Consider the following 23,974-nt stretch of genomic DNA (forward strand, 5'->3'; position numbering starts at 1 on the left):
GGTAACTTTGTTTTTTGCGTTTAATGACAAATTAAGTTGGTGGCAAGAGGAGTAGACATTTCAAGTTACCCTCCATTTCCACCCATGGCTTGCTGGTTCTCTAACACTTGGTCAAAATTTATGAATCATTAATAAATGATTCAAAGGTTAGGAGGAGAAAGTGGAGATTGAGGCATGTAGCATGGGAGAATTTCCAGGTAGACTTGAGTGAAAGTGTGAGGAGGGAAGCCTGAATGGCGTGGATGAAATGAACGACAGACAGGATGCCGCAGCCAGCCAGCCAGACAGGGTACGTGAGAACGAGTGCCGGGAAGCGTGCATGTAAGCCGTGGTGGAGTGACGAGATTAGGGATGCTGGAAAGGAAGGAAAGAGACTAAATAGGGTGTGCAGGCAGTTGAGAAAGAGGAGGCGGAGAGTGAGCACCAGAATGCACCTACAGCGTGTGTGAGTCAGCAGCGAGTGACGAAGCGAAAGGTAATGAATGCTAAAGTTAGGTGTGAGAGAAGTGTGCTTCAGTCCCTAAGAGAGAAAGGTGTTTGTTACTGTATGTAAAGCGTCTGTACCTCACGTCATTATTCCTCGGCATTTATAAGTGAAATGTTCAATAGTTTTCTATTTCCATGAAAACGTGTAATATGTGTAAGTATCAGTATTTAATGCTATATTAAGCACCAAAGCCGATGCTCACTTGTTAGTAGTGTGGGGTTAACCTGCTAGTCGCCTGCGGGCATCACTCACGGCCAAGTCGCGCTCAGACAAAGACAGGCAGGATGGTGACCGAGGTAAATACTTTAATTTTGTAGTTAAAACTGATTGTCATAGTGCCAAGTTAATTGCATGTATTGTTAATGAATATTGTAATATGTTGAAAGCGTTTAATATCCGTGTATAATGTTATTTTGTAAGAAATTGAGACCGAGAACTTGTTCGCAGTTCTTACGGTCATGCCTACCTCATCAATAAACGTGTCAGGGAGAACTGCCTTTCCTCGACCCTACGATGATGGGTGTGATCAGTAAAACCGATCACCTGAGAGCCAATTGATGCCCAGCCGGTGCGGCTACACAGATGATGTAGTTCTTATGAGTGAATCGGCAGATGAGCTTCAAAGTTTGTTGGATGTAGTGGATGGCTATGGTAAAGACTTTGGAGTAAGGTTTAGCAGTGAGGAAAGCAAAGTAATGATTGTGAATAGGTCAGAGGATGAAAGTAATGTGGTATGGAGACTTGGAGAGAATGAGTTGAGACCAGGTGCAAGAATACAAGTACTTAGGGATGTGGATGAGTCCTAGTGGGTGTGCAAAGGCAAAGAATGAAAAGATAAGTATGGTAAACCAGTGGGATTGGGAAGCGCGGCAAGGATGAGAGCAAGTAAGTATGATGTGTTGAGAGAAGTGTGGAAGAGTGTGGCTGTGCCATGTATAATTATAATGTATGGTATGGATGTGATTCCATGCAATGAAAGTGAAATTGATAAGTTAGAAGTGGGCCAGAATAGAGTAGCAAGGATGGCACTGAGTGCACCGAGGTGCACAGCAGTTGAAGCCTTGAGAGGTGACATGCGATGGAGCACCTTTAGAGAAAGACTGACAAAAGCCACACTTAGGTACAAGATTAGGTTTGAGAGAATGGATGATGCAAGAATATCAAGGAAGGTGTACCTGTGGAATGAAAGTGGAAGCAAATGGAGGAAGAGATGCATGAGAATGACCGATAGGAATGGATTGCAAGTTGTGTGGGCGATAAGAATGGCTGGGAGGAATCAAAATGAGCGTGAATGGGTGGTAACAAGAGGAGGCTGAGTGGGAGCCGAATGGGATGTGAGAAAATGGAAGAATGAGATAGATAAAGAAGTGAAATGTGTGGGACTGAATGAATGGAAGAATGAAATGGAAAGAAAGAAGACCCTGGAATGGTACAAGGAGAAAGAGGCCCCGAGGTATGAAAAGTGGTATGATGGAAGCCTGGGCGGTGATCTTCTCTTTCGAGCGAGGGCACAGTGTATGGATGTGAATGCAAGGAGTTACAGGTGGTCTGAGTCCCGCAGCAAAGTGTGCCAGATGTGTGACATGGAAGAGGATGAGACGGTGGAACATGTGGTGCTGGAGTGTGTGAAGTATGCCAGAGACAGGAATGAGATAATGCAAGTGATACTGACTGAGTTAGGGCATGATAGGAATGAAAGAGTGGAGAAGATAGGTAAGGAATGGATGGTGGTGTTGCTGGGACTGTGTAGAGAGGCGAATGAAAGGATGATTGAGGCGGTGAAAGAGTTTCTGGAGAGAATGTGGCGTGCCAGGTGTATGAACAATTAGGATAGAGGATGCTGTTCGTATCTCTTTTTTGTTTTCCTTCTACAGGAGTTGCCGATCCAAAGGCCTGGCTCAGGAGTGATCCTGTGCCACCTGTATCATCAAGATCAAGATCAAGATGTACCATTAAGATCAAGATCAAGATCTGGCGCCAAGTTACTTGTGTGTTTTGTTGTCTGTGTCTGTTGGAGCGTCCGCGTGCTGCGTGGTGGTCAGTGGTCAGGTCACGCTGAGTGTGAGGCAGCTTGCGCCTGTGTCTGAGCTGGCCTGGGTCACCTGTGGTCACCTGTCCACTCTGTGTCTGGTGGAGGGAACAGACAAGACGTCAGCGTGGTGGTCAGTGGTCAGGTCACGCTGAGTGTGCGGCAGCTTGCGCCTGTGTCTGAGCTGGCCTGGGTCACCTGTGGTCACCTGTCCACTCTGTGTCTGGTGGAGGGAACAGACAAGACGTCAGCGTGATGGTCAGTGGTCAGGTCACGCTGAGTGTGCGGCAGCTTGCGCCTGTGTCTGAGCTGGCCTGGGTCACCTGTGGTCACGTGCGGAGTGGCGGCGCCTCCCTGGGCTCACCTGAGGGCGTGCAGGTAATGGTGGGCGGGGAACAAGTAAATGTCGGGAGGTGAGTGACTAAGGTGGTGGTCACCGTCACTGTTGTTGTGGTTTGTTTGTTTGTTTGTTTGTTTGTTGATTTCTTTTATTCCCAAGACGTGGCGGCGCCGCCTGGCTGTCTGCTGGTGCTGCCTGCCTGTGGTCTGACCATTTTGTCGCGAGTGTTTGGGCGTTGTCCTTTCTGGGGATTTCCCAGCCCATACTGAGTGAGGTTAGGTTAGGTTAGGTTTTCTGGGCAAGATTTTCCCGTCACAGTGGTGGCAGCCACGCAGGACAAGACACACGGTAATTCTTAAGAAATACACCTCCACACATGTCTTATTAATCTTTTCCCCTCTCCCCCAACAAGCTTGGGGTCACGTGGGGAATTGGGTTTGTTTTTGGAGGGGGACATAAAAGACCGATAAATGGACTGAAAATCTAGGGAAATTTCCCTAAAATAAAGAAAAATTTGGGGTAAAATTTAAGTTTTAACCAATACTCCAGAATAATTATATACCTATCCTAACCTAACCTAATCGGGGGGGTTGCTCACTCCATGAACCCCCCCCTTGCTATCCGGGGGGGCTGTGCCCCCCCTGGACCCCCCTAAGGTTAAAGCGTCATTAAACATCATAGACTTAGTAGCATGGACAAAAGCACCCTGCGTGTAAACCAACGCACGAACGCACGCAGTGTAACTTCAGCACGGACAGGTAAGCAGGACGGATCTCGGGAATACTGGAGAAACTTTAACATTGTATTGTAACCTTAACATCAACGAGCGATCAGTAAAACCTTTACAGACTTGTAGCTATACTACTTACACTTCTTGAAAGCACACCTTATTGAAAATAATCTTGGGTGCGTTGTTCTTAAGATTTTCCAGACACACACTGTCAGTAAGGTTAGTTTGGTCTCCTGGACAAAATTTTCCCGTCACAGTGGTGGCAGCCACGCAGGACAAGACACACACCGTCAGTTAGTGTTTTCTGCTTTCTTGTTTTATTTTTGTTATTTTGTTAATTTGTTTAATATTGTTTTATTTGTTTGTCTTGCAGGAGAACAGACGCGGTGAAAGAGCAAGGCCAGACTGGCAAGTCCTCCTGTCCATTGTGCCCCAGAGCCTCTCAGGTCAGTGGCTGGCAAGTCCTCCCATCCTCTCTGCCCCAGAGCCCCTCAGGTCAGTGGCTGGCAAGTCCTCCCATCCTCTCTGCCCCAGAGCCCCTCAGGTCAGTGGCTGGCAAGTCCTCCCATCCTCTCTGCCCCAGAGCCCCTCAGGTCATTGGCTGGGGACTCAGAACACTGCACCACTGTTGGCAACACTTGTGTCTTTGTCACAAGTTACCACCAACTAAGAGTGATTATCTTAATCTTTGCAACAAGTCAGTTTTTTATTTATTTATTTATTTATTTATTTATTTATTTATTTATTTGGATAACCTGAAGATCCACCAGCCCAGTCTTACCACCTGAAGATCCACCAGCCTAGTCCTTTCTGGCCGTTCTATTGCTGCTGTGGTAGACGGTCACTGTTCTTCTAGATCTATTAACAGTGGTGTTCCTCAGGGTTCTGTCCTGTCACCCACTCTCTTCCTATTATTCATCAATGATCTTTTAAACCAAACTTCTTGTCCTATCCACTCCAATGCTGATGATACCACCCTGCACTTTTCCACGTCTTTTTCTAGACTTCCAACCCTTCAGGAAGTAAACAGTTCATGCAGGGAAGTCACAGACTTCTGATCTCTCCAAAATTCCAGATTAGGGCAGAGCAAACTTGGTATTGTTCAATGCCACAAAAACTCAATTCCTCCATCTATCAACTTGACACAACCTTCCAGACAACTATCCCCTCTTCTTCAATGACACTCAACTGTCCCCCTCTTCTACACTGAACATCCTCGGTCTGTACTTTACTTATAATCTGAACTGGAAACTTCACATCTCATCTCTAACAAAAACAGCTTCTAGGAAGTCAGGTGTTCTGAGATGTCTCCGCCAGTTTTTCTCACCCCCCCCCAGCTGCTAACTTTGTACAGGGGCCTTATCCGTCCATGTATGGAGTATGCTTCACATGTCTGGGGGGGTTCCACTCATACCATTCTTCTAGACAGGTTGGAATCAAAAGCTTTTTGTCTCATCAACTCCTCTCCTCTAACTGACTGTCTTCAGCCTTTCTCTCATCGCCGCAGTGTTGCATCTCGTGCTGTCTTTTACAGCTATTTTCATGCTAACTGCTCATCTGATCTTGCTAACTGCATGCTTCCCCTCCTCCCACAGCCTTGCTGCTCAACACTTTCTTCTTTCTCTCACCACTATTCTGTGCACCTCTCTAATGCAAGAGTTAACCAGTATTCTCAATCATTCATCCCTTTTCTCTGGTAATACTGGAGCTCCCTGCCTGCTTCTGTATTTCCACCTTCGTATGACTTGAATTCCTTCAAGAGGGAGGCTTCAACACACTTATCCTGCAATTTTTGACAACTGCCTTGGACCCTGTTCAGTGACCAGCATCTCAGTGGGCCCCCTCCCCTCTCTCTCTCTCTCTCTCTCTCTCTCTCTCTCTCTCTCTCTCTCTCTCTCTCTCTCTCTCTCTCTCTCTCTCTCTCTCTCTCTCTCTCTCTCTCTCTGTCTCTGTCTCTCTCTCTGTCTCTCTCTCTGTCTCTCTCTCTCTCTGTCTCTCTCTCTCTCTCTCTCTGTCTCTGTCTCTGTCTTGCCAGTGGAGGAGCAGAATGAAAACACCACAGAAAAAACAATAAGAACAATTAAAGATAACCTCCACATAAATATTGAAAATAAAGACATAAATGTAGCACATAGGCTTGGCTCAAGGAATACCCAAAACTCCATAAGACCAATCATTGTTAAACTGCACAGTAGACAACAGAAATATGACATAATGAGTGCATGTGTAACAGTTAAGCCAAACTTATATATCAATGAAAGCTTGACACCCAAACGCCGGTTACTATTTAAAAAAGTATGGGATATAAGAAAACAACATAGGCAAATCTTTCAACAGTGCTATACACAGGATGGTAGGATATATGTGAACCTTCAAATTTCTAATCAAAAACATGTCATCACTACTGAAGCAGCACTTACAGACTTTCTAGATAAGTACCCAGCACTGAAAGGAGTAACAACCACTTAGATGTGAAAGTAAATTAATATAACTGCTTGTGTATGTTAAATGGTTTCTCCTACTTTTATTACTAAAATTACTACTGCTACTATTAATAACATCAATAATACTATTGCTGCTGCAACTACTACCACTACTACTACTACTACTACTACTACTACTACTACTACTACTACTACTACTACTACTACTATCACTAATACTACTACCACCATTGCTATTAATACCACCACTACTATTACTTGCTACTGCTACTACCGCTACCGTTATTATTACTACATTATACTGTTAACACCACTACTACCGCTATTACTCCTGCTACTACAACTACTACTATAATTACTATAGCTAATATTGTTAATACATTAACTTGCACGACTACTACTACTGTTCCTTATACTACTAATCCTCTTACTACTACTACTACTACTACTAATCCTCTTACTACTACTACTACTACTACTACTACTACTACTACTACTACTACTACTACTACTACTACTACTATAACTACTATTATTGCCAACACTATCACTACTACTATTTATAACTGTTGATATTGATTATGTCCCTAATACTACAATTATCACATCATTTGATTTGCCTCTTAAGATGGCATTTATTTCATCTGATTCATGAGCCCATCTACTTATTTTCTTTGGCATACCTTAGGAGCCATATATGCTTTGTTGTTCCAAATACTAAACATAAGATAACATACAGAGTTATTAATGCCAATATTAATAACAAATTTACTAGTGAATTAGAAGGCATAAACTGGGAAGAACTACTTATCCTGCCAAATACAAATGAAAATTTTAACCTTTTCCACAATATAGTTAATGAATGCTACAATAAATGCTTTCCTATCAAAACTAAATTTATAACAGCTAAAAGACTTCATAATGCATGGTTATCTAGTGCAATACTTAACTCAATCAAACATAAACGTAAATTATTTAAAATGTATAAATTAGGAATAGTTTCACATCACATTTTTAAACAGTACAGAAATCAGCTCACTCAAGTTGTTCGATCTGCCAAAACTAACTATTATCGCCAAATCTTCATAAACTTTAAAAATAATACGAAGAAAATTTGGCAAGCAATAAATGAACTAAAAGGTAACTTTCAAAATAAAGACACAATCAAGACATTGCAATATGATAATAAAGTACTAAGTGATCCTTTAGACATCTCACATGCCTTCAGTAATTATTTTTCTAAAATTGCACCTGATCTGGAGAGCAAACTTCCTCACTCAAATAAAAATCCATTAGATTACCTCAAAGAAAATTATCCTAATTCCATGGTAGTTCCCATTATCACTACATATGAAATGAATTCAGTAATTAAGTCTCTTAAAAACAAAACCTCTGATATAAATGATATATCGGCTACCATCATCAAAAGTAACTCTAATCTTTTATCAATCCCTTTAACAATACTTTTTAATCAGTCTGTAACAAATGGAATTTTCCCTGACAAGTTGAAAACTGCAAAAATTATAGACCAATTTCTCAACTTACAATATTTTCCAAAATATTTGAGACATTAATGAAAAAACATTTAATTAATTACTTAGAACACAAAAATATTCTTAATCCTTCGCAGTATGGTTTTAGACAAAATTGTAGCACTTTTAAAGCATTGAATAAATTTTCTAATGACATATTTACAGCTATTGACAAGAAGTTTTCTGTTTTATCAGTATTCATTGATTTTGCTAAGGCATTTGACACAATAAACCATAAAGTTCTCCTTAGTAAAATGCACCACTATGGAATTCGCGCCCCTATTTTTTCATGGTTTACAGATTACTTAACAAACAGGCGTCAATACACTTCCTTTAGTTATGCAAAATCATCTTCAACCTTAATTACTCTCGGTGTACCACAAGGTAGTGTGCTTGGACCTCTATTATTTCTCCTCTACATCGATGATATTTCTGATATTTTTTCTGACTCTAAAAGCATCTTATTTGCCGATGATATGACAGTTTATCTAATAGGAACAGATCCGAATCAACTTGTTTTTAGTGCTAACGATGAACTTAAAAAATTATATCAATGGTGCCTTTGCAATAGGCTCACAATAAACACTGACAAAACTTACTTTATGCTATTCACTGGTAAAACTATGCTGGATTTACCTAATGTACGAATAAATAACAGAATAATTACTAAAATTGATAAATTCAAGTTCCTTGGTGTTACTTATGATAGCTCTTTAAATTTTAAGTACCATATAGATAATACTACACTAAAAATATCGAGACATATTGCATTACTTTATCAAATCAGAGATTTTATGCCACCGTATGTCCTAAAATCCATCTACTTTGCTCACATTCACACATTGCTAACATACTGTAACCCTATTTGGTCCACTACTTACCCTACATTCCTAACTCCTTTAAAATTACAGCTCAAGAAAGTTGTCAGAATTATAACTAACAGCACCTACCTTGAACACACTGACCCTCTTTTCAAACAGACCAAACTTTTAAAACTTAATGATATAACAAAGCTTGCTATAGCCACACACATGTATAACAATAAACATTACATTCACAGCATTCTTCCATCACATGATTATAGTGCGCGCCACCGTGATCATCTTACTTTACCAATACACCGCCTTTCTAAATTTCAGCATTCAACTAATTATCTAGGACCTGTTATATGGAATACTATTCCTCGCAAAATTCAAGAAGCATCATCTCTCAATGCATTTAAAACAATGCTAAAAAAACATATCTTGTCTAGCTACTAATTTATGTTCTGCTAAATCATATGTACCAAGTGTTGTTCTAATTTTACTATTGATGATTTGTAAAATATACATTGTGTCAGTTAGTTGTGATTGTTGTTATTATTATTATTATTATTATTATTATTATTATTATTATTATTATTATTATTATTATTACTTTAATTATTATTATTATTATTATTATTTTAATTATTTTAATTATTTAAATTCACTTCGGAAAAAACATTTTGTTCGTTGTAGCTAACGTTTTAGTTACTATTATTATAAAAATAGTTCTTATTCCACCAGTCAGTATAATCTATTTATACTCTGATAAGTACTTGCCTGAAAAGTTCTACTTTATATAGGCTAGCTTGGTTTCACTGTAAAGATTTGATATACTCATATATACCAGTATGTAAAATGACTTGCCTATAAATAAATGTTTCAAATGTTTCAAAATCTCTCTCTCTCTCTCTCTCTCTCTCTCTCTCTCTCTCTCTCTCTCTCTCTCTCTCTCTCTCTCTCTCTCTCTCTCTCTCTCTCTCTCTCTCTCTCTCTGTCTCTCTCTCTCTCTGTCTCTCTCTCTCTCTGTCTCTCTCTCTCTCTGTCTCTCTCTCTCTCTGTCTCTCTCTCTCTCTCTCTGTCTCTCTCTCTCTCTCTGTCTCTTTCTCTCTCTCTCTGTCTCTTTCTCTCTCTCTCTGTCTCTTTCTCTCTCTCTCTGTCTCTCTCTCTCTCTCTCTCTCTCTCTCTCTCTCTCTCTCTCTCTCTCTCTCTCTCTCTCTCTCTCTCTCTCTCTCTCTCTCTCTCTCTCTCTCTCTCTCTCTCTCTCTCTCTCTCTCTCTCTCTCTCTCTCTCTCTCTCTCTCTCTCTCTCTCTCTCTCTCTCTCTCTCTCTCTCTCTCTCTCTCTCTCTGTCTCTCTCTCTCTCTCTCTGTCTCTCTCTCTCTCTCTCTCTCTCTCTCTCTCTCTCTCTCTCTCTCTCTCTCTCTCTCTCTCTCTCTCTCTCTCTCTCTCTCTCTCTCTCTCTCTCTCTCTCTCTCTCTCTCTCTCTCTCTCTCTCTCTCTCTCTCTCTCTCTCTCTCTCTCTCTCTCTCTCTCTCTCTCTCTCTCTCCTGGACACCAGACAGGCAGGAAGCCCCTCGCCGCCTGTGTGGTGACGGCCTCCTCTGTTGCAGGTGCAAGGTCGGTGTGCATCCTTGGTGCAGCCCCAGGGTTCCTGCAGGAACAGCCACGGCCAGGAGCAGCGTTGCAATGGAGGGTGCGAGGCCAGGCAACAGCAGCAGCAGCAGCAGTAGTAACAGCCTGGAGCAGCAGGTGACCCAAGGCGGGAGGACCTACACTTGTGACCACTGCGGCAAAGTGTGCTCCACCAAGGCTGCCATTGCCAGACACGTCCTCTCCCATGCCAGCAAGACAAGGCTGAGAGGCAGGAGTGGCCCCGCTGAACACACTGCCACCCACACTGGTGGCAGGAACCACAAGTGTGACATCTGCGGGAAGACATTTGTCCGGAAGAGTCATCTTGCCTCACACATCCTCACCCACACTGGGGAGAGAAAGTTCCAGTGCCTGGAGTGTGGGAAAAGATTTACCCAGGAGAGTCATCTTGCCTCACACATCCTCACCCACACTGGGGAGAGAAAGTTCCAGTGCCTGGAGTGTGGGAAAAGATTTACCCAGGAGAGTAATCTTAACACACACATCCTCACCCACACTGGGGAGAGAAAGTTCCAGTGCCTGGAGTGTGGGAAAAGATTTACCCGGAAGGGTAATCTGGAGAGACACATCCTCACCCACACTGGGGAGAGAAAGTTCCAGTGCCTGGAGTGTGGGAAAAGATTTACCCGGAAGGGTTCCCTTAACACACACATCCTCACCCACACTGGGGAGAGAAAGTTCCAGTGCCTGGAGTGTGGGAAAAGATTTACCTGGAAGGGTTCCCTTAACACACACATCCTCACCCACACTGGGGAGAGAAAGTTCCAGTGCCTGGAGTGTGGGAAAAGATTTACCATGAAGGGTTCCCTTAACACACACATCCTCACCCACACTGGGGAGAGAAAGTTCCAGTGCCTGGAGTGTGGGAAAAGATTTACCCGGAAGGGTTCCCTTAACACACACATCCTCACCCACTCTGGGGAGAGAAAGTTCCAGTGCCTGGAGTGTGGGAAAAGATTTACCTGGAAGGGTTCCCTTAACACACACATCCTCACCCACACTGGGGAGAGAAAGTTCCAGTGCCTGGAGTGTGGGAAAAAATTTACCCAGGAGAGTCATCTTAACACACACATCCTCACCCACACTGGGGAAAGAAAGTTCCAGTGCCTGGAGTGTGGGAAAAGATTTACCCAGAAGGGTACTCTTGACAGACACATCCTCACCCACACTGGAAAGAAGAAGAGAAAACATCCAAAATCATAGCTGTTGCAGTCCCCGGTGACTCCGGCCTCAGTAGAGCTGAAAGGCACAAAACTAGAAAATATCACGACCTAAAAAGTGACCTGGGAACAACATGGTCGCCGATGGACACAAAAAACAAGACTACTGCCACAAACCAGCTGGCAGTACCAGTAGTGACTTGTGGGTGTGGTGTGGTGTGGTGACTGGCCACAAGACTACTGCCACAAACCAGCTGGCAGTACCAGTAGTGACTTGTGGGTGTGGTGTGGTGTGGTGACTGGCCACAAGACTACTGCCACAAACCAGCTGGCAGTACCAGTAGTGACTTGTGGGTGTAGTGTGGTGTGGTGTGGTGACTGGCCACAAGACTACTGCCACAAACCAGCTGGCAGTACCAGTAGTGACTTGTGGGTGTGGTGTGGTGTGGTGTGGTGACTGGCCAAAAGGTTTATTCTGAAATGTAATCTTGACAAACATCCTCACCCACACTGTGGTAAGGAAGTACAGGTGTGGTGTTTGTGGCAGTGTTTCTGTAGGAAGAGTGGTGTTGCCAGACACATCCAAACACTCCTGTGGGGGTGAGGTGTTGTGGATGTGCTGGTGGTGTGTGAGGGACTTGGAGTGACTAGTGTTTGTGTGTTGTTACTTTGTACTCAAGTGTTGGAATAAACTTTTGTTGCTAGAATGCTGAGTTATGTTGTTCTACAGTAAATAATGTGTGTGTGTGTGTGTGTGTGTGTGTACAAAATGGCCAATAATAAACTTACCATGACAGACAGAGTAGTGGATGACTGGAATAGACTCAGTAGTCAGGTTGTTAGTGCTGAGTCATTACAGAGCTTTGAAATATTAGACAAATGTATGGACAGGGATGACAGGTGGAAATAGACAGGCATGTTTTGTACAGGGACTGCCACGTGCAGGCCTGACGGCTTCCTGCACCAACCCTTGTGTTCTTGTGTGCTGCTGCTGCTGCTGCTGCTGCTGCTGCTGCAAAATCTCTTCCTATTAATCCCTTTCTTTGCTGTGAATGCTTGTGGAGGTTTTACACATTGCTTTTAGTGCTGCGAAGTGTTGACTGTCGCTGTGAAAGGGTTGAAAGGTTAATGATCCTGGGAGGCAAAGAAAACTGCTGGTCTGTGCATCAATAGCCGTGGTGTTCTGATGGTCTGCCTTCTTCATCACTTCTCACCAAAACAAGAAAACAACAAAACTTGATTGAAAAACAAGCCACAGAGACAGGCAGAGCGGGTGGGAGTGCAGGGGAGAGGGAGAGAGGACGGTGTGGGAGACAAGACAGATATGAAGAGAGATGATACTTAACATTGCATCTCTTGCTATTCAAAGCTAGGTGAGTGTGTTGAAGCCTCCCTCCTGAAAGAGTTCAAGTCACCGGCAGGGGGAAACAGCAGCAGGCAGGGAGTTCAGGAGTGTGCCAGTAAAGGGGATGAGAGACTGAGAATACTGGTTAACTCTTGCATCAGGGAGGTGGACAGAATAGTGGTGAAAGACTGAGAATACTGGTTAACTCTTGCATCAGGGAGGTGGACAGAATAGTGGTGAAAGATTGAGAATACTGGTTAACTCTTGCATCAAGGAGGTGGACAGAATAGTGGTGAAAGATTGAGAATACTGGTTAACTCTTGCATCAGAGAGGTGGACAGAATAGTGGTGAAAGATTGAGAATATTGGTTAACTCATCAGGGAGGTGGACAGAATAGTGGTGAAAGATTGAGAATACTGGTTAACTCATCAGGGAGGTGGACAGAATAGTGGTGAAAGATTGAGAATACTGGTTAACTCTTGCATCAAGGAGGTGGACAGAATATTGGTGAAAGATTGAGAATACTGGTTAACTCTTGCATCAGGGAGGTAGATAGAATAGTGGTGAAAGATTGAGAATACTGGTTAACTCTTGCATCAAGGAGGTGGACAGAATAGTGGTGAAAGATTGAGAATACTGGTTAAATCTTGCATTAGGGAGGTGGACAGAATAGTGGTGAAAGATTGAGAAGACTGGTTAACTCTTGCATCAGGGAGGTGGACAGAATAGTGGTGAAAGATTGAGAATACTGGTTAACTCTTGCATCAGGGAGGTGGACAGAATAGTGGTGAAAGATTGAGAATAATGGTTAACTCTTGCATCAGGGAGGTGGACAGAATAGTGGTAAAAGATTGAGAATACTGGTTAACTCTTGCATCAGAGAGGTGGACAGAATAGTGATGAAAGATTGAGAATGCTGGTTAACTCTTGCATCAGGGTGGAGACAATAGTGGTGAGAAAGTAAGGCCTCTTATCAAATTATATTGAGATTTTTTGGCCAAATAGTTAGGAGTATATAAAATTTCAATAAAATTGCTAGCAAGATCTGCCCCCAAGCTTGAAAGAGGCAGAGACAGCAAGGAAGTGGTTCTCAGAGTGGGGTGTGACGAATAGACTGCATCAGTAGTCAGTAGGGAGCTGTGAAAGAAGACTGCAGCAGTGTGTGGACAGAGATGGCAGGTGGAAATAGATAGGCGTGTTTTGTACAGGGACTGCCACTTGTAGGTGTGATGGCTTCCTGCACCAGCTCTTGTGTTCTTGTGTACTACTGCTGTTTGGAAGGCTCTGCAATGGTGCCACCTTAAGTCCACTGCAAAACACTTGTTCTCCAATGTACGATAATGCACCAAGGTCCTTAAGAATGGCATTTATTGATTTTATGATTATGATTATTATTATTATTTTTTTTTTTTACAGTGTCTCTCTTACATAGAAATACAATAATAAAAAGTGCAATATATTTTTTGGAGGTGGTTTGTTATTTGGTAACTTTGTTTTTTGCGTTTAATGACAAATTAAGTTGGTGGCAAGAGGAGTAGACATTTCAAGTTACCCTCCATTTCCACCCATGGCTTGCTGGTTCTCTAACACTTGGTCAAAATTTATGAATCATTAATAAATGATTCAAAGGTTAGGAGGAGAAAGTGGAGATTGAGGCATGTAGCATGGGAGAATTTCCAGGTAGACTTGAGTGAAAGTGTGAGGAGGGAAGCCTGAATGGCGTGGATGAAATGAACGACAGACAGGATGCCGCAGCCAGCCAGCCAGACAGGGTACGTGAGAACGAGTGCCGGGAAGCGTGCATGTAAGCCGTGGTGGAGTGACGAGATTAGGGATGCTGGAAAGGAAGGAAAGAGACTAAATAGGGTGTGCAGGCAGTTGAGAAAGAGGAGGCGGAGAGTGAGCACCAGAATGCACGGACAGCGTGTGTGAGTCAGCAGCAAGTGACGAAGCGAAAGGTAATGAATGCCAAAGTTAGGTGTGAGAGAAGTGTGCTTCAGTCCCTAAGAGAGAAAGGTGTTTGTTACTGTATGTAAAGCGTATGTACCTCACGTCATTATTCCTCGGCATTTATAAGTGAAATGTTCAATAGTTTTCTATTTCCATGAAAACGTGTAATATGTGTAAGTATCAGTATTTAATGCTATATTAAGCACCAAAGCCGATGCTCACTTGTTAGTAGTGTGGGGTTAACCTGCTAGTCGCCTGCGGGCATCACTCACGGCCAAGTCGCGCTCAGACAAAGACAGGCAGGATGGTGACCGAGGTAAATACTTTAATTTTGTAGTTAAAACTGATTGTCATAGTGCCAAGTTAATTGCATGTATTGTTAATGAATATTGTAATATGTTGAAAGCGTTTAATATCCGTGCATAATGTTATTTTGTAAGAAATTGAGACCGAGAACTTGTTCGCAGTTCTTACGGTCATGCCTACCTCATCAATAAACGTGTCAGGGAGAACTGCCTTTCCTCGACCCTACGATGATGGGTGTGATCAGTAAAACAGATCACCTGAGAGCCAATTAATGCCCAGCCGGTGCGGCTACACAGATGATGTAGTTCTTATGAGTGAATCGGCAGATGAGCTTCAAAGTTTGTTGGATGTAGTGGATGGCTATGGTAAAGACTTTGGAGTAAGGTTTAGCAGTGAGGAAAGCAAAGTAATGATTGTGAATAGGTCAGAGGATGAAAGTAATGTGGTATGGAGACTTGGAGAGAATGAGTTGAGACAGGTGCAAGAATACAAGTACTTAGGGATGTGGATGAGTCCTAGTGGGTGTGCAAAGGCAAAGAATGAAAAGATAAGTATGGTAAACCAGTGGGTAGGTCGATTGGGAAGCGCGGCAAGGATGAGAGCAAGTAAGTATGATGTGTTGAGAGAAGTGTGGAAGAGTGTGGCTGTGCCATGTATAATTATAATGTATGGTATGGATGTGATTCCATGCAATGAAAGTGAAATTGATAAGTTAGAAGTGGGCCAGAATAGAGTAGCAAGGATGGCACTGAGTGCACCGAGGTGCACAGCAGTTGAAGCCTTGAGAGGTGACATGGGATGGAGCACCTTTAGAGAAAGACTGACAAAAGCCACACTTAGGTACAAGATTAGGTTTGAGAGAATGGATGATGCAAAAATATCAAGGAAGGTGTACCTGTGGAATGAAAGTGGAAGCAAATGGAGGAAGAGATGCATGAGAATGACCGATAGGAATGGATTGCAAGTTGTGTGGGCGATAAGAATGGCTGGGAGGAATCAAAATGAGCGTGAATGGGTGGTAACAAGAGGAGGCAGAGTGGGAGCCGAATGGGATGTGAGAAAATGGAAGAATGAGATAGACAAAGAAGTGAAATGTGTGGGACTGAATGAATGGAAGAATGAAATGGAAAGAAAGAAGACCCTGGAATGGTACAAGGAGAAAGAGGCCCCGAGGTATGAAAGGTGGTATGATGGAAGCCTGGGCGGTGATCTTCTCTTTCGAGCGAGGGCACAGTGTATGGATGTGAATGCAAGGAGTTACAGGTGGTCTGAGTCCCGCAGCAAAGTGTGCCAGATGTGTGACATGGGAGAGGATGAGACGGTGGAACATGTGGTGCTGGAGTGTGTGAAGTATGCCAGAGACAGGAATGAGATAATGCAAGTGATACTGACTGAGTTAGGGCATGATAGGAATGAAAGAGTGGAGAAGATAGGTAAGGAATGGATGGTGTTGTTGCTGGGACTGTGTAGAGAGGCGAATGAAAGGATGATTGAGGCGGTGAAAGAGTTTCTGGAGAGAATGTGGCGTGCCAGGTGTATGAACAATTAGGATAGAGGATGCTGTTCGTTTCTCTCTTTTTTTTTTTTTCCCCCTTCTACAGGAGTTGCCGATCCAAAGGCCTGGCTCAGGAGTGATCCTGTGCCACCTGTACCATCAAGATCAAGATCAAGATCTGGCGCCAAGTTACTTGTGTGTTTTGTTGTCTGTGTCTGTTGGAGCGTCCGCGTGCTGCGTGGTGGTCAGTGGTCAGGTCACGCTGAGTGTGCGGCAGCTTGCGCCTGTGTCTGAGCTGGCCTGGGTCACCTGTGGTCACCTGTCCACTCTGTGTCTGGTGGAGGGAACAGACAAGACGTCAGCGTGGTGGTCAGTGGTCAGGTCACGCTGAGTGTGCGGCAGCTTGCGCCTGTGTCTGAGCTGGCCTGGGTCACCTGTGGTCACGTGCGGAGTGGCGGCGCCTCTCTGGGCTCACCTGAGGGCGTGCAGGTAATGGTGGGCGGGGAACAAGTAAATGTCGGGAGGTGAGTGACTAAGGTGGTGGTCACCGTCACTGTTGTTGTGGTTTGTTTGTTTGTTTGTTTGTTGATTTCTTTTATTCCCAAGACGTGGCGGCGCCGCCTGGCTGTCTGCTGGTGCTGCCTGCCTGTGGTCTGACCATTTTGTCGCGAGTGTTTGGGCGTTGTCCTTTCTGGGGATTTCCCGGCCCATACTGAGTGAGGTTAGGTTAGGTTAGGTTTTCTGGGCAAGATTTTCCCGTCACAGTGGTGGCAGCCACGCAGGACAAGACACACGGTAATTCTTAAGAAATACACCTCCACACATATCTTATTAATCTTTTCCCCTCTCCCCCAACAAGCTTGGGGCCACGTGGGGAATTGGGTTTGTTTTTGGAGGGGGACATAAAAGACCGATAAATGGACTGAAAATCTAGGGAAATTTCCCTAAAATAAAAAAAATTGTGGGTAAAATTTAAGTTTTAACCAATACTCCAGAATAATTATATACCTAACCTAACCGAACCTAACCGGGGGGGCTGCGCACCCCATGAACCCCCCCTGGACCCCCCTAAGGTTAAAGCGTCATTAAACATCATAGACTTAGTAGCATGGACAAAAGCACTCTGCGTGTAAACCAACGCACGAACGCACGCAGTGTAACTTCAGCACGGACAGGTAAGCAGGACGGATCTCGGGAATACTGGAGAAACTTTAACATTGTATTGTAACCTTAACATCAACGAGCGATCAGTAAAACCTTTACAGACTTGTAGCTATACTACTTACACTTCTTGAAAGCACACCTTATTGAAAATAATCTTGGGTGCGTTGTTCTTAAGATTTTCCAGACACACACCGTCAGTAAGGTTAGTTTGGTCTCCTGGACAAAATTTTCCCGTCACAGTGGTGGCAGCCACGCAGGACAAGACACACACACCGTCAGTTAGTGTTTTCTGCTTTCTTGTTTTATTTTTGTTATTTTGTTAATTTGTTTAATATTGTTTTATTTGTTTGTCTTGCAGGAGAACAGACGCGGTGAAAGAGCAAGGCCAGACTGGCAAGTCCTCCTGTCCATTGTGCCCCAGAGCCTCTCAGATCAGTGGCTGGCAAGTCCTCCCATCCTCTCTGCCCCAGAGCCTCTCAGGTCAGTGGCTGGCAAGTCCTCCCATCCTCTCTGCCCCAGATCCCCTCAGGTCAGTGGCTGGCAAGTCCTCCCATCCTCTCTGCCCCAGAGCCCCTCAGGTCAGTGGCTGGGGACTCAGAACACTGCACCACTGTTGGCAACACTTGTGTCATTGTCACAAGTTTCCACCAACTAAAAGTGATTATCTTACTCTTTGCAACAAGGCAGTTTTTTCTTTCTTTCTTTCTTTATTTATTTATTAATTAATTAATTAATTTATTTATTTATTTGGATAACCTGAAGATCCACCAGCCCAGTCTTACCACCTGAAGATCCACCAGCCCAGTCCTTTCTGGCCGTTCTATTGCTGCTGTGGTAGACGGTCACTGTTCTTCTCCTAGATCTATTAACAGTGGTGTTCCTCAGGGTTCTGTCCTGTCACCCACTCTCTTCCTATTATTCATCAATGATCTTTTAAACCAAACTTCTTGTCCTATCCACTCCAATGCTGATGATACCACCCTGCACTTTTCCACGTCTTTTTCTAGACTTCCAACCCTTCAGGAAGTAAACAGTTCATGCAGGGAAGTCACAGACTTCTGATCTCTTTAAAATTCCAGATTAGGGCAGAGCAAACTTGGTATTGTTCAATGCCACAAAAACTCAATTCCTCCATCTATCAACTCGACACAACCTTCCAGACAACTATCCCCTCTTCTTCAATGACACTCAACTGTCCCCCTCTTCTACACTGAACATCCTCGGTCTGTCCTTTACTTATAATCTGAACTGGAAACTTCACATCTCATCTCTAACAAAAACAGCTTCTAGGAAGTCAGATGTTCTGAGATGTCTCCGCCAGTTTTTCTCACCCCCCCCCCCCCCCCCCCGGCTGCTAACTTTGTACAGGGGCCTTATCCGTCCATGTATGGAGTATGCTTCACATGTCTGGGGGGGTTCCACTCATACCATTCTTCTAGACAGGTTGGAATCAAAAGCTTTTTGTCTCATCAACTCCTCTCCTCTAATTGACTGTCTTCAGCCTTTCTCTCATCGCCGCAGTGTTGCATCTCGTGCTGTCTTTTACAGCTATTTTCATGCTAACTGCTCTTCTGATCTTGCTAACTGCATGCTTCCCCTCCTCCCACAGCCTTGCTGCTCAACACTTTCTTCTTTCTCTCACCACTATTCTGTGCACCTCTCTAATGCAAGAGTTAACCAGTATTCTCAATCATTCATCCCTTTTCTCTGGTAATACTGGAGCTCCCTTCCTGCTTCTGTATTTCCACCTTCGTATGACTTGAATTCCTTCAAGAGGGAGGCTTCAACACACTTATCCTTATCTCTCTCTCTCTCTCTCTCTCTCTCTCTCTCTCTCTCTCTCTCTCTCTCTCTCTCTCTCTCTCTCTCTCTCTCTCTCTCTCTCTCTCTCTCTCTCTCTCTCTCTCTCTCTCTCTCTCTCTCTCTCAGACAGGCAGGAAGCCCCTCGCCGCCTGTGTGGTGACGGCCTCCTCTGTTACAGGTGCAAGGTCAGTGTGCATCCTTGGTGCAGCCCCAGGGTTCCTGCAGGACCAGCCACGGCCAGGAGCAGCATTGCAATGGAGCGTGCAAGGCCAGGCAGCAGCAGCAGCAGCAGCAGCAGTAGTAGTAACAGCCTGGAGCAGCAGGTGACCCAAGGCGGGAGGACCTACACTTGTGACCACTGTGGCAAAGTGTGCTCCACCAAGGCTGCCATTGCCAGACACGTCCTCTCCCATGCCAGCAAGACAAGGCTGAGAGGCAGGAGTGGCCCCGCTGAACACACTGCCACCCACACTGGTGGCAGGAACCACAAGTGTGACCTCTGCAGGAAGACATTTGTCCGGAAGAGTCATCTTGCATCACACATCCTCACCCACACTGGGGAGAGACAGTTCCAATGCCTGGAGTGTGGGAAAAGATTTATCCAGAAAGGTGATCTTGACAGACACATCCTCACCCACACTGGGGAGAGAAAGTTCCAGTGCCTGGAGTGTGGGAAAAGATTTACCCAGAAGGGTTCCCTTAACACACACATCCTCACCCACACTGGGGAGAGAAAGTTCCAGTGCCTGGAGTGTGGGAAAAGATTTACCCGGAAGGGTTCCCTTAACAGACACATCCTCACCCACACTGGGGAGAGAAAGTTCCAGTGCTTGGAGTGTGGGAAAAGATTTACCCGGAAGGGTTCCCTTAACACACACATCCTCAACCACACTGGGGAGAGAAAGTTCCAGTGCCTGGAGTGTGGGAAAAAATTTACCCAGAAAAGTGATCTTAACACACACATCCTCATCCACACTGGGGAGAGAAAGTTCCAGTGCCTGGAGTGTGGGAAAAGATTTACCCAGGAGAGTCATCTTAACACACACATCCTTACCCACACTGGGGAGAGAAAGTTCCAGTGCCTGGAGTGTGGGAAAAGATTTACCCAGAAGGGTTCCCTTAACACACACATCCTCACCCACACTGGGGAGAGAAAGTTCCAGTGCCTGGAGTGTGGGAAAAGATTTACCCGGAAGGGTTCCCTTAACAGACACATCCTCACCCACACTGGGGAGAGAAAGTTCCAGTGCTTGGAGTGTGGGAAAAGATTTACCCGGAAGGGTTCCCTTAACACACACATCCTCAACCACACTGGGGAGAGAAAGTTCCAGTGCCTGGAGTGTGGGAAAAAATTTACCCAGAAAAGTGATCTTAACACACACATCCTCATCCACACTGGGGAGAGAAAGTTCCAGTGCCTGGAGTGTGGGAAAAGATTTACCCGGAAGGTTTCCCTTAACACACACATCCTCACCCACAATGGGGAGAGAAAGTTCCAGTGCCTGGAGTGTGGGAAAAGATTTACCCGGAAGGGTTCCCTTAACACACACATCCTCACCCACACTGGGGAGAGAAAGTTCCAGTGCCTGGAGTGTGGGAAAAGATTTATCCAGAAAGGTGATCTTGACAGACACATCCTCACCCACACTGGGGAGAGAAAGTTCCAGTGCCTGGAGTGTGGGAAAAGATTTATCCAGAAGGGTTCCCTTAACACACACATCCTCACCCACACTGGGGAGAGAAAGTTCCAGTGCCTGGAGTGTGGGAAAAGATTTACTCGGAAGGGTTCCCTTAACAGACACATCCTCACCCACACTGGGGAGAGAAAGTTCCAGTGCCTGGAGTGTGGGAAAAGATTTACCCGGAAGGGTTCCCTTAACACACACATCCTCAACCACACTGGGGAGAGAAAGTTCCAGTGCCTGGAGTGTGGGAAAAGATTTACCCAGAAGTGTACTCTTGACAGTCACATCCTCACCCACACTGGGGAGAGAAAGTTCCAGTGCCTGGAGTGTGGGAAAAGATTTACCCAGAAAGGTACTCTTGACAGACACATCCTTACCCACACTGGAAAGAAGAAGAGAAAACAGCCAAAATCATAGCTGTTGCAGTCCCCGGTGACTCCGGCCTCAGTAGAGCTGAAAGGCACAAAACTACAAAATATCACGACCTAAAAAGTGACCTGGGAACAACATGGTCGCCGATGGACACCGGTATAATACCAGTGGTGGTGTGGGCGACAGGGCTAATGAAGAAAACCTTGAGAGCTGCCTGGAGGCAATCCCCGGTCGCCCAAGTGCCCACGAAGTACACACAGCTGCGGTCAAGGGAACGGTCGCCACGCTGAACAGACCCCTCGGATGCAATGCCGGCGCTGCTGAGGGTGTGACCGCTAACACCAGGCTTGGAGCCCATTGCACTCACCAGACAACAAAACAGGAAAGTGCAGAAAACGGGGAGAGAATGTTCCCGTGCCTGCAGTGTGGGAAAAGATTTACCCACAAAGGTAATCTTAACACACACATCCTCACCCACACTGGGGCTTGTACAAACTCAGTGCACCCTGAGTGTAGGAAGACAGAAGGAAGCAGAAACAGAAGGATCTGCTCTGAACCACCCTGGAGAGAGAAACTGCAGCAGAGGATCACCCATCAAAGAGAAGAAATCTGGCAGATAACAAGCTTCCTGCAAGACCAAAACGACACAAGGAGCCTCCTCAAGAAAACAGACAGAATGACAGGAAGGCGCAGCGCAAGCAACGGCCGGCCGGGCGGAAGACCGGCAGGGGCCGAGCCCCAGCCGAAGCCTTGCCACCACAAATGAGGACAAAGACAAGAAAATAAAGGCCAGAAAGATGAAGAAGCAGCTTGCAGAAAAGCCAGGGGTGGTGTGCAGGCACATGGCAAAGACCTCAACAGAAGTACAAGACACACCCGAGAAAGAAGTGGCCGAGGGATGCTGCAGGCCACTGCTGGAAGACCCCACGCAGCATCAGGCAGCCCCGGGGATACAGACCACCACGGTTAAACACACAAGTAAACAACAACAATGCCAGCTGTTCAACTTACACAGGAAGGTCTGCTGAGAAAGAGAGTGAGTCAGTGCAGCAAGTTTGAGGCTCCAGGTGTAGACAAAGCCCCAAGTTTTGGGTCAGAAAGATTACACGAGTGCACCGTTCCGTGCACTCGTTTGTACCAGACTACAGAAAGGAAAAGAGGAGCCCCCACAATGGCTGGCCACTGGAAACACCAGCCTGCCACCAAACGCCAGCCAGACACAGAGCCATTCGCTGCTTGTTAACAACACGCAGGTGGCCGACAGAGACACCGGTGTGGAGTTTGGTCTGGTGGAGTGCTCCACATGCACCGGCAGGACTGGCAAGAAGGTAGCACCAGAAACACACACACTGGTGAACAGGACTGCATTCAACACCTTGCCATTCAACACCTTGCTTAACACTCCACATGCAAGTGTTTGGGAACACAAGAGAATGCCACACTACAACACAAAAAATGAGAAAAACAATCAAGAAAGAATTACCAAAACACCTTGAAAAAGATTCGCAGGTCAGAACTAACACCAAAAAAACAAGACTACTGCCACAAACCAGCTGGCAGTACCAGTAGTGACTTGTGGGTGTGGTGTGGTGTGGTGACTGGCCACAAGACTACTGCCACAAACCAGCTGGCAGTACCAGTAGTGACTTGTGGGTGTGGTGTGGTGTGGTGACTGGCCACAAGACTACTGCCACAAACCAGCTGGCAGTACCAGTAGTGACTTGTGGGTGTGGTGTGGTGTGGTGACTGGCCAAAAGGTTTATTCTGAAATGTAATCTTGACAAACATCCTCACCCACACTGTGGTAAGGAAGTACAGGTGTGGTGTTTGTGGCAGTGTTTCTGTAGGAAGAGTGGTGTTGCCAGACACATCCAAACACTCCTGTGGGGGTGAGGTGTTGTGGATGTGCTGGTGGTGTGTGAGGGACTTGGAGTGACTAGTGTTTGTGTGTTGTTACTTTGTACTCAAGTGTTGGAATAAACTTTTGTTGCTAGAATGCTGAGTTATGTAATCAGCCACCTGTTTTACAGTTTCATAACCTCAGGAGCCCTGCTAATGCAAACTTGAAAAAATAATGGCTGTTTTGATCCATGCAGGCATCACAGACACTGTTTTGGATTTAGTTCAGACACTGGTCCACCCCACATGGAGCCCTAAATGTGTGAGTGTGGATATCGACAAGCTGCCTCTGCCAAAACATTCCTATTCCCTTCGTGTGTTACAAGATTTGTTTATGACCAAGTTGTCCAGGTACCTTCAAGTGTGGTCTGCCCGTGTCTTCTGTGGCATATCTGTTGATGGCAGCAAATCAAGCTGTGGTTTGTTGATTGGTGATTGTGTCCCCCAGTCATAGACACCGTGATGTCCAGAAGGCTCCCCACTCACCTGTTCTCCTCCAGGGCAGAACTGTATGGCATACTTGAGGCTTGAACACTGAGCCTCTTCGCTCAAGGATGTCTGCTTTGTTGACAGTCAGGCTGCCTTACTTGGTCTTCTCTCTCCTGCAGCTACAGACTGATACTGTAAACAAGTGTCTTGGTATCATTCACACTTTAGAAGAGACTGGTGCCAGGGTCCACTTTACATGGTGCCTTCCCATGTAGGCATCCTTTTTAATGCAAAGACTGACTGCTTGGCTCAGCTTGCCCTTCAGGATGAGGCAGTGGACCCTGG

At 45.2% G+C, this 23,974-nt stretch overlaps 2 protein-coding genes across 2 annotated transcripts; both read left to right on the forward strand.

The window, feature by feature from the left end:
• The first annotated feature begins 1,330 nt into the window (after window positions 1–1,330).
• Window positions 1,331–11,887, forward strand: LOC135096515 (gastrula zinc finger protein XlCGF57.1-like). The gene is made up of 3 exons (XM_063998049.1): window positions 1,331–2,536; window positions 2,662–4,032; window positions 9,978–11,887. The coding sequence occupies exon 3, from the start codon at window positions 10,054–10,056 to the stop codon at window positions 11,221–11,223; it is 1,170 nt and encodes a 389-aa protein (XP_063854119.1). The 5' UTR covers window positions 1,331–2,536; window positions 2,662–4,032; window positions 9,978–10,053; the 3' UTR covers window positions 11,224–11,887.
• Window positions 11,888–12,027: 140 nt separating this feature from the next.
• Window positions 12,028–23,297, forward strand: LOC135096512 (gastrula zinc finger protein XlCGF57.1-like). Its single transcript, XM_063998047.1, has 3 exons — window positions 12,028–16,766; window positions 17,800–17,921; window positions 19,423–23,297. The coding sequence occupies exon 3, from the start codon at window positions 19,499–19,501 to the stop codon at window positions 21,344–21,346; it is 1,848 nt and encodes a 615-aa protein (XP_063854117.1). The 5' UTR covers window positions 12,028–16,766; window positions 17,800–17,921; window positions 19,423–19,498; the 3' UTR covers window positions 21,347–23,297.
• The last annotated feature ends 677 nt before the right edge of the window (window positions 23,298–23,974 follow it).

The sequence above is a fragment of the Scylla paramamosain genome, unplaced genomic scaffold, assembly GCF_035594125.1.
Source record: "Scylla paramamosain isolate STU-SP2022 unplaced genomic scaffold, ASM3559412v1 Contig4, whole genome shotgun sequence".
Taxonomy (NCBI): domain Eukaryota; kingdom Metazoa; phylum Arthropoda; class Malacostraca; order Decapoda; family Portunidae; genus Scylla; species Scylla paramamosain.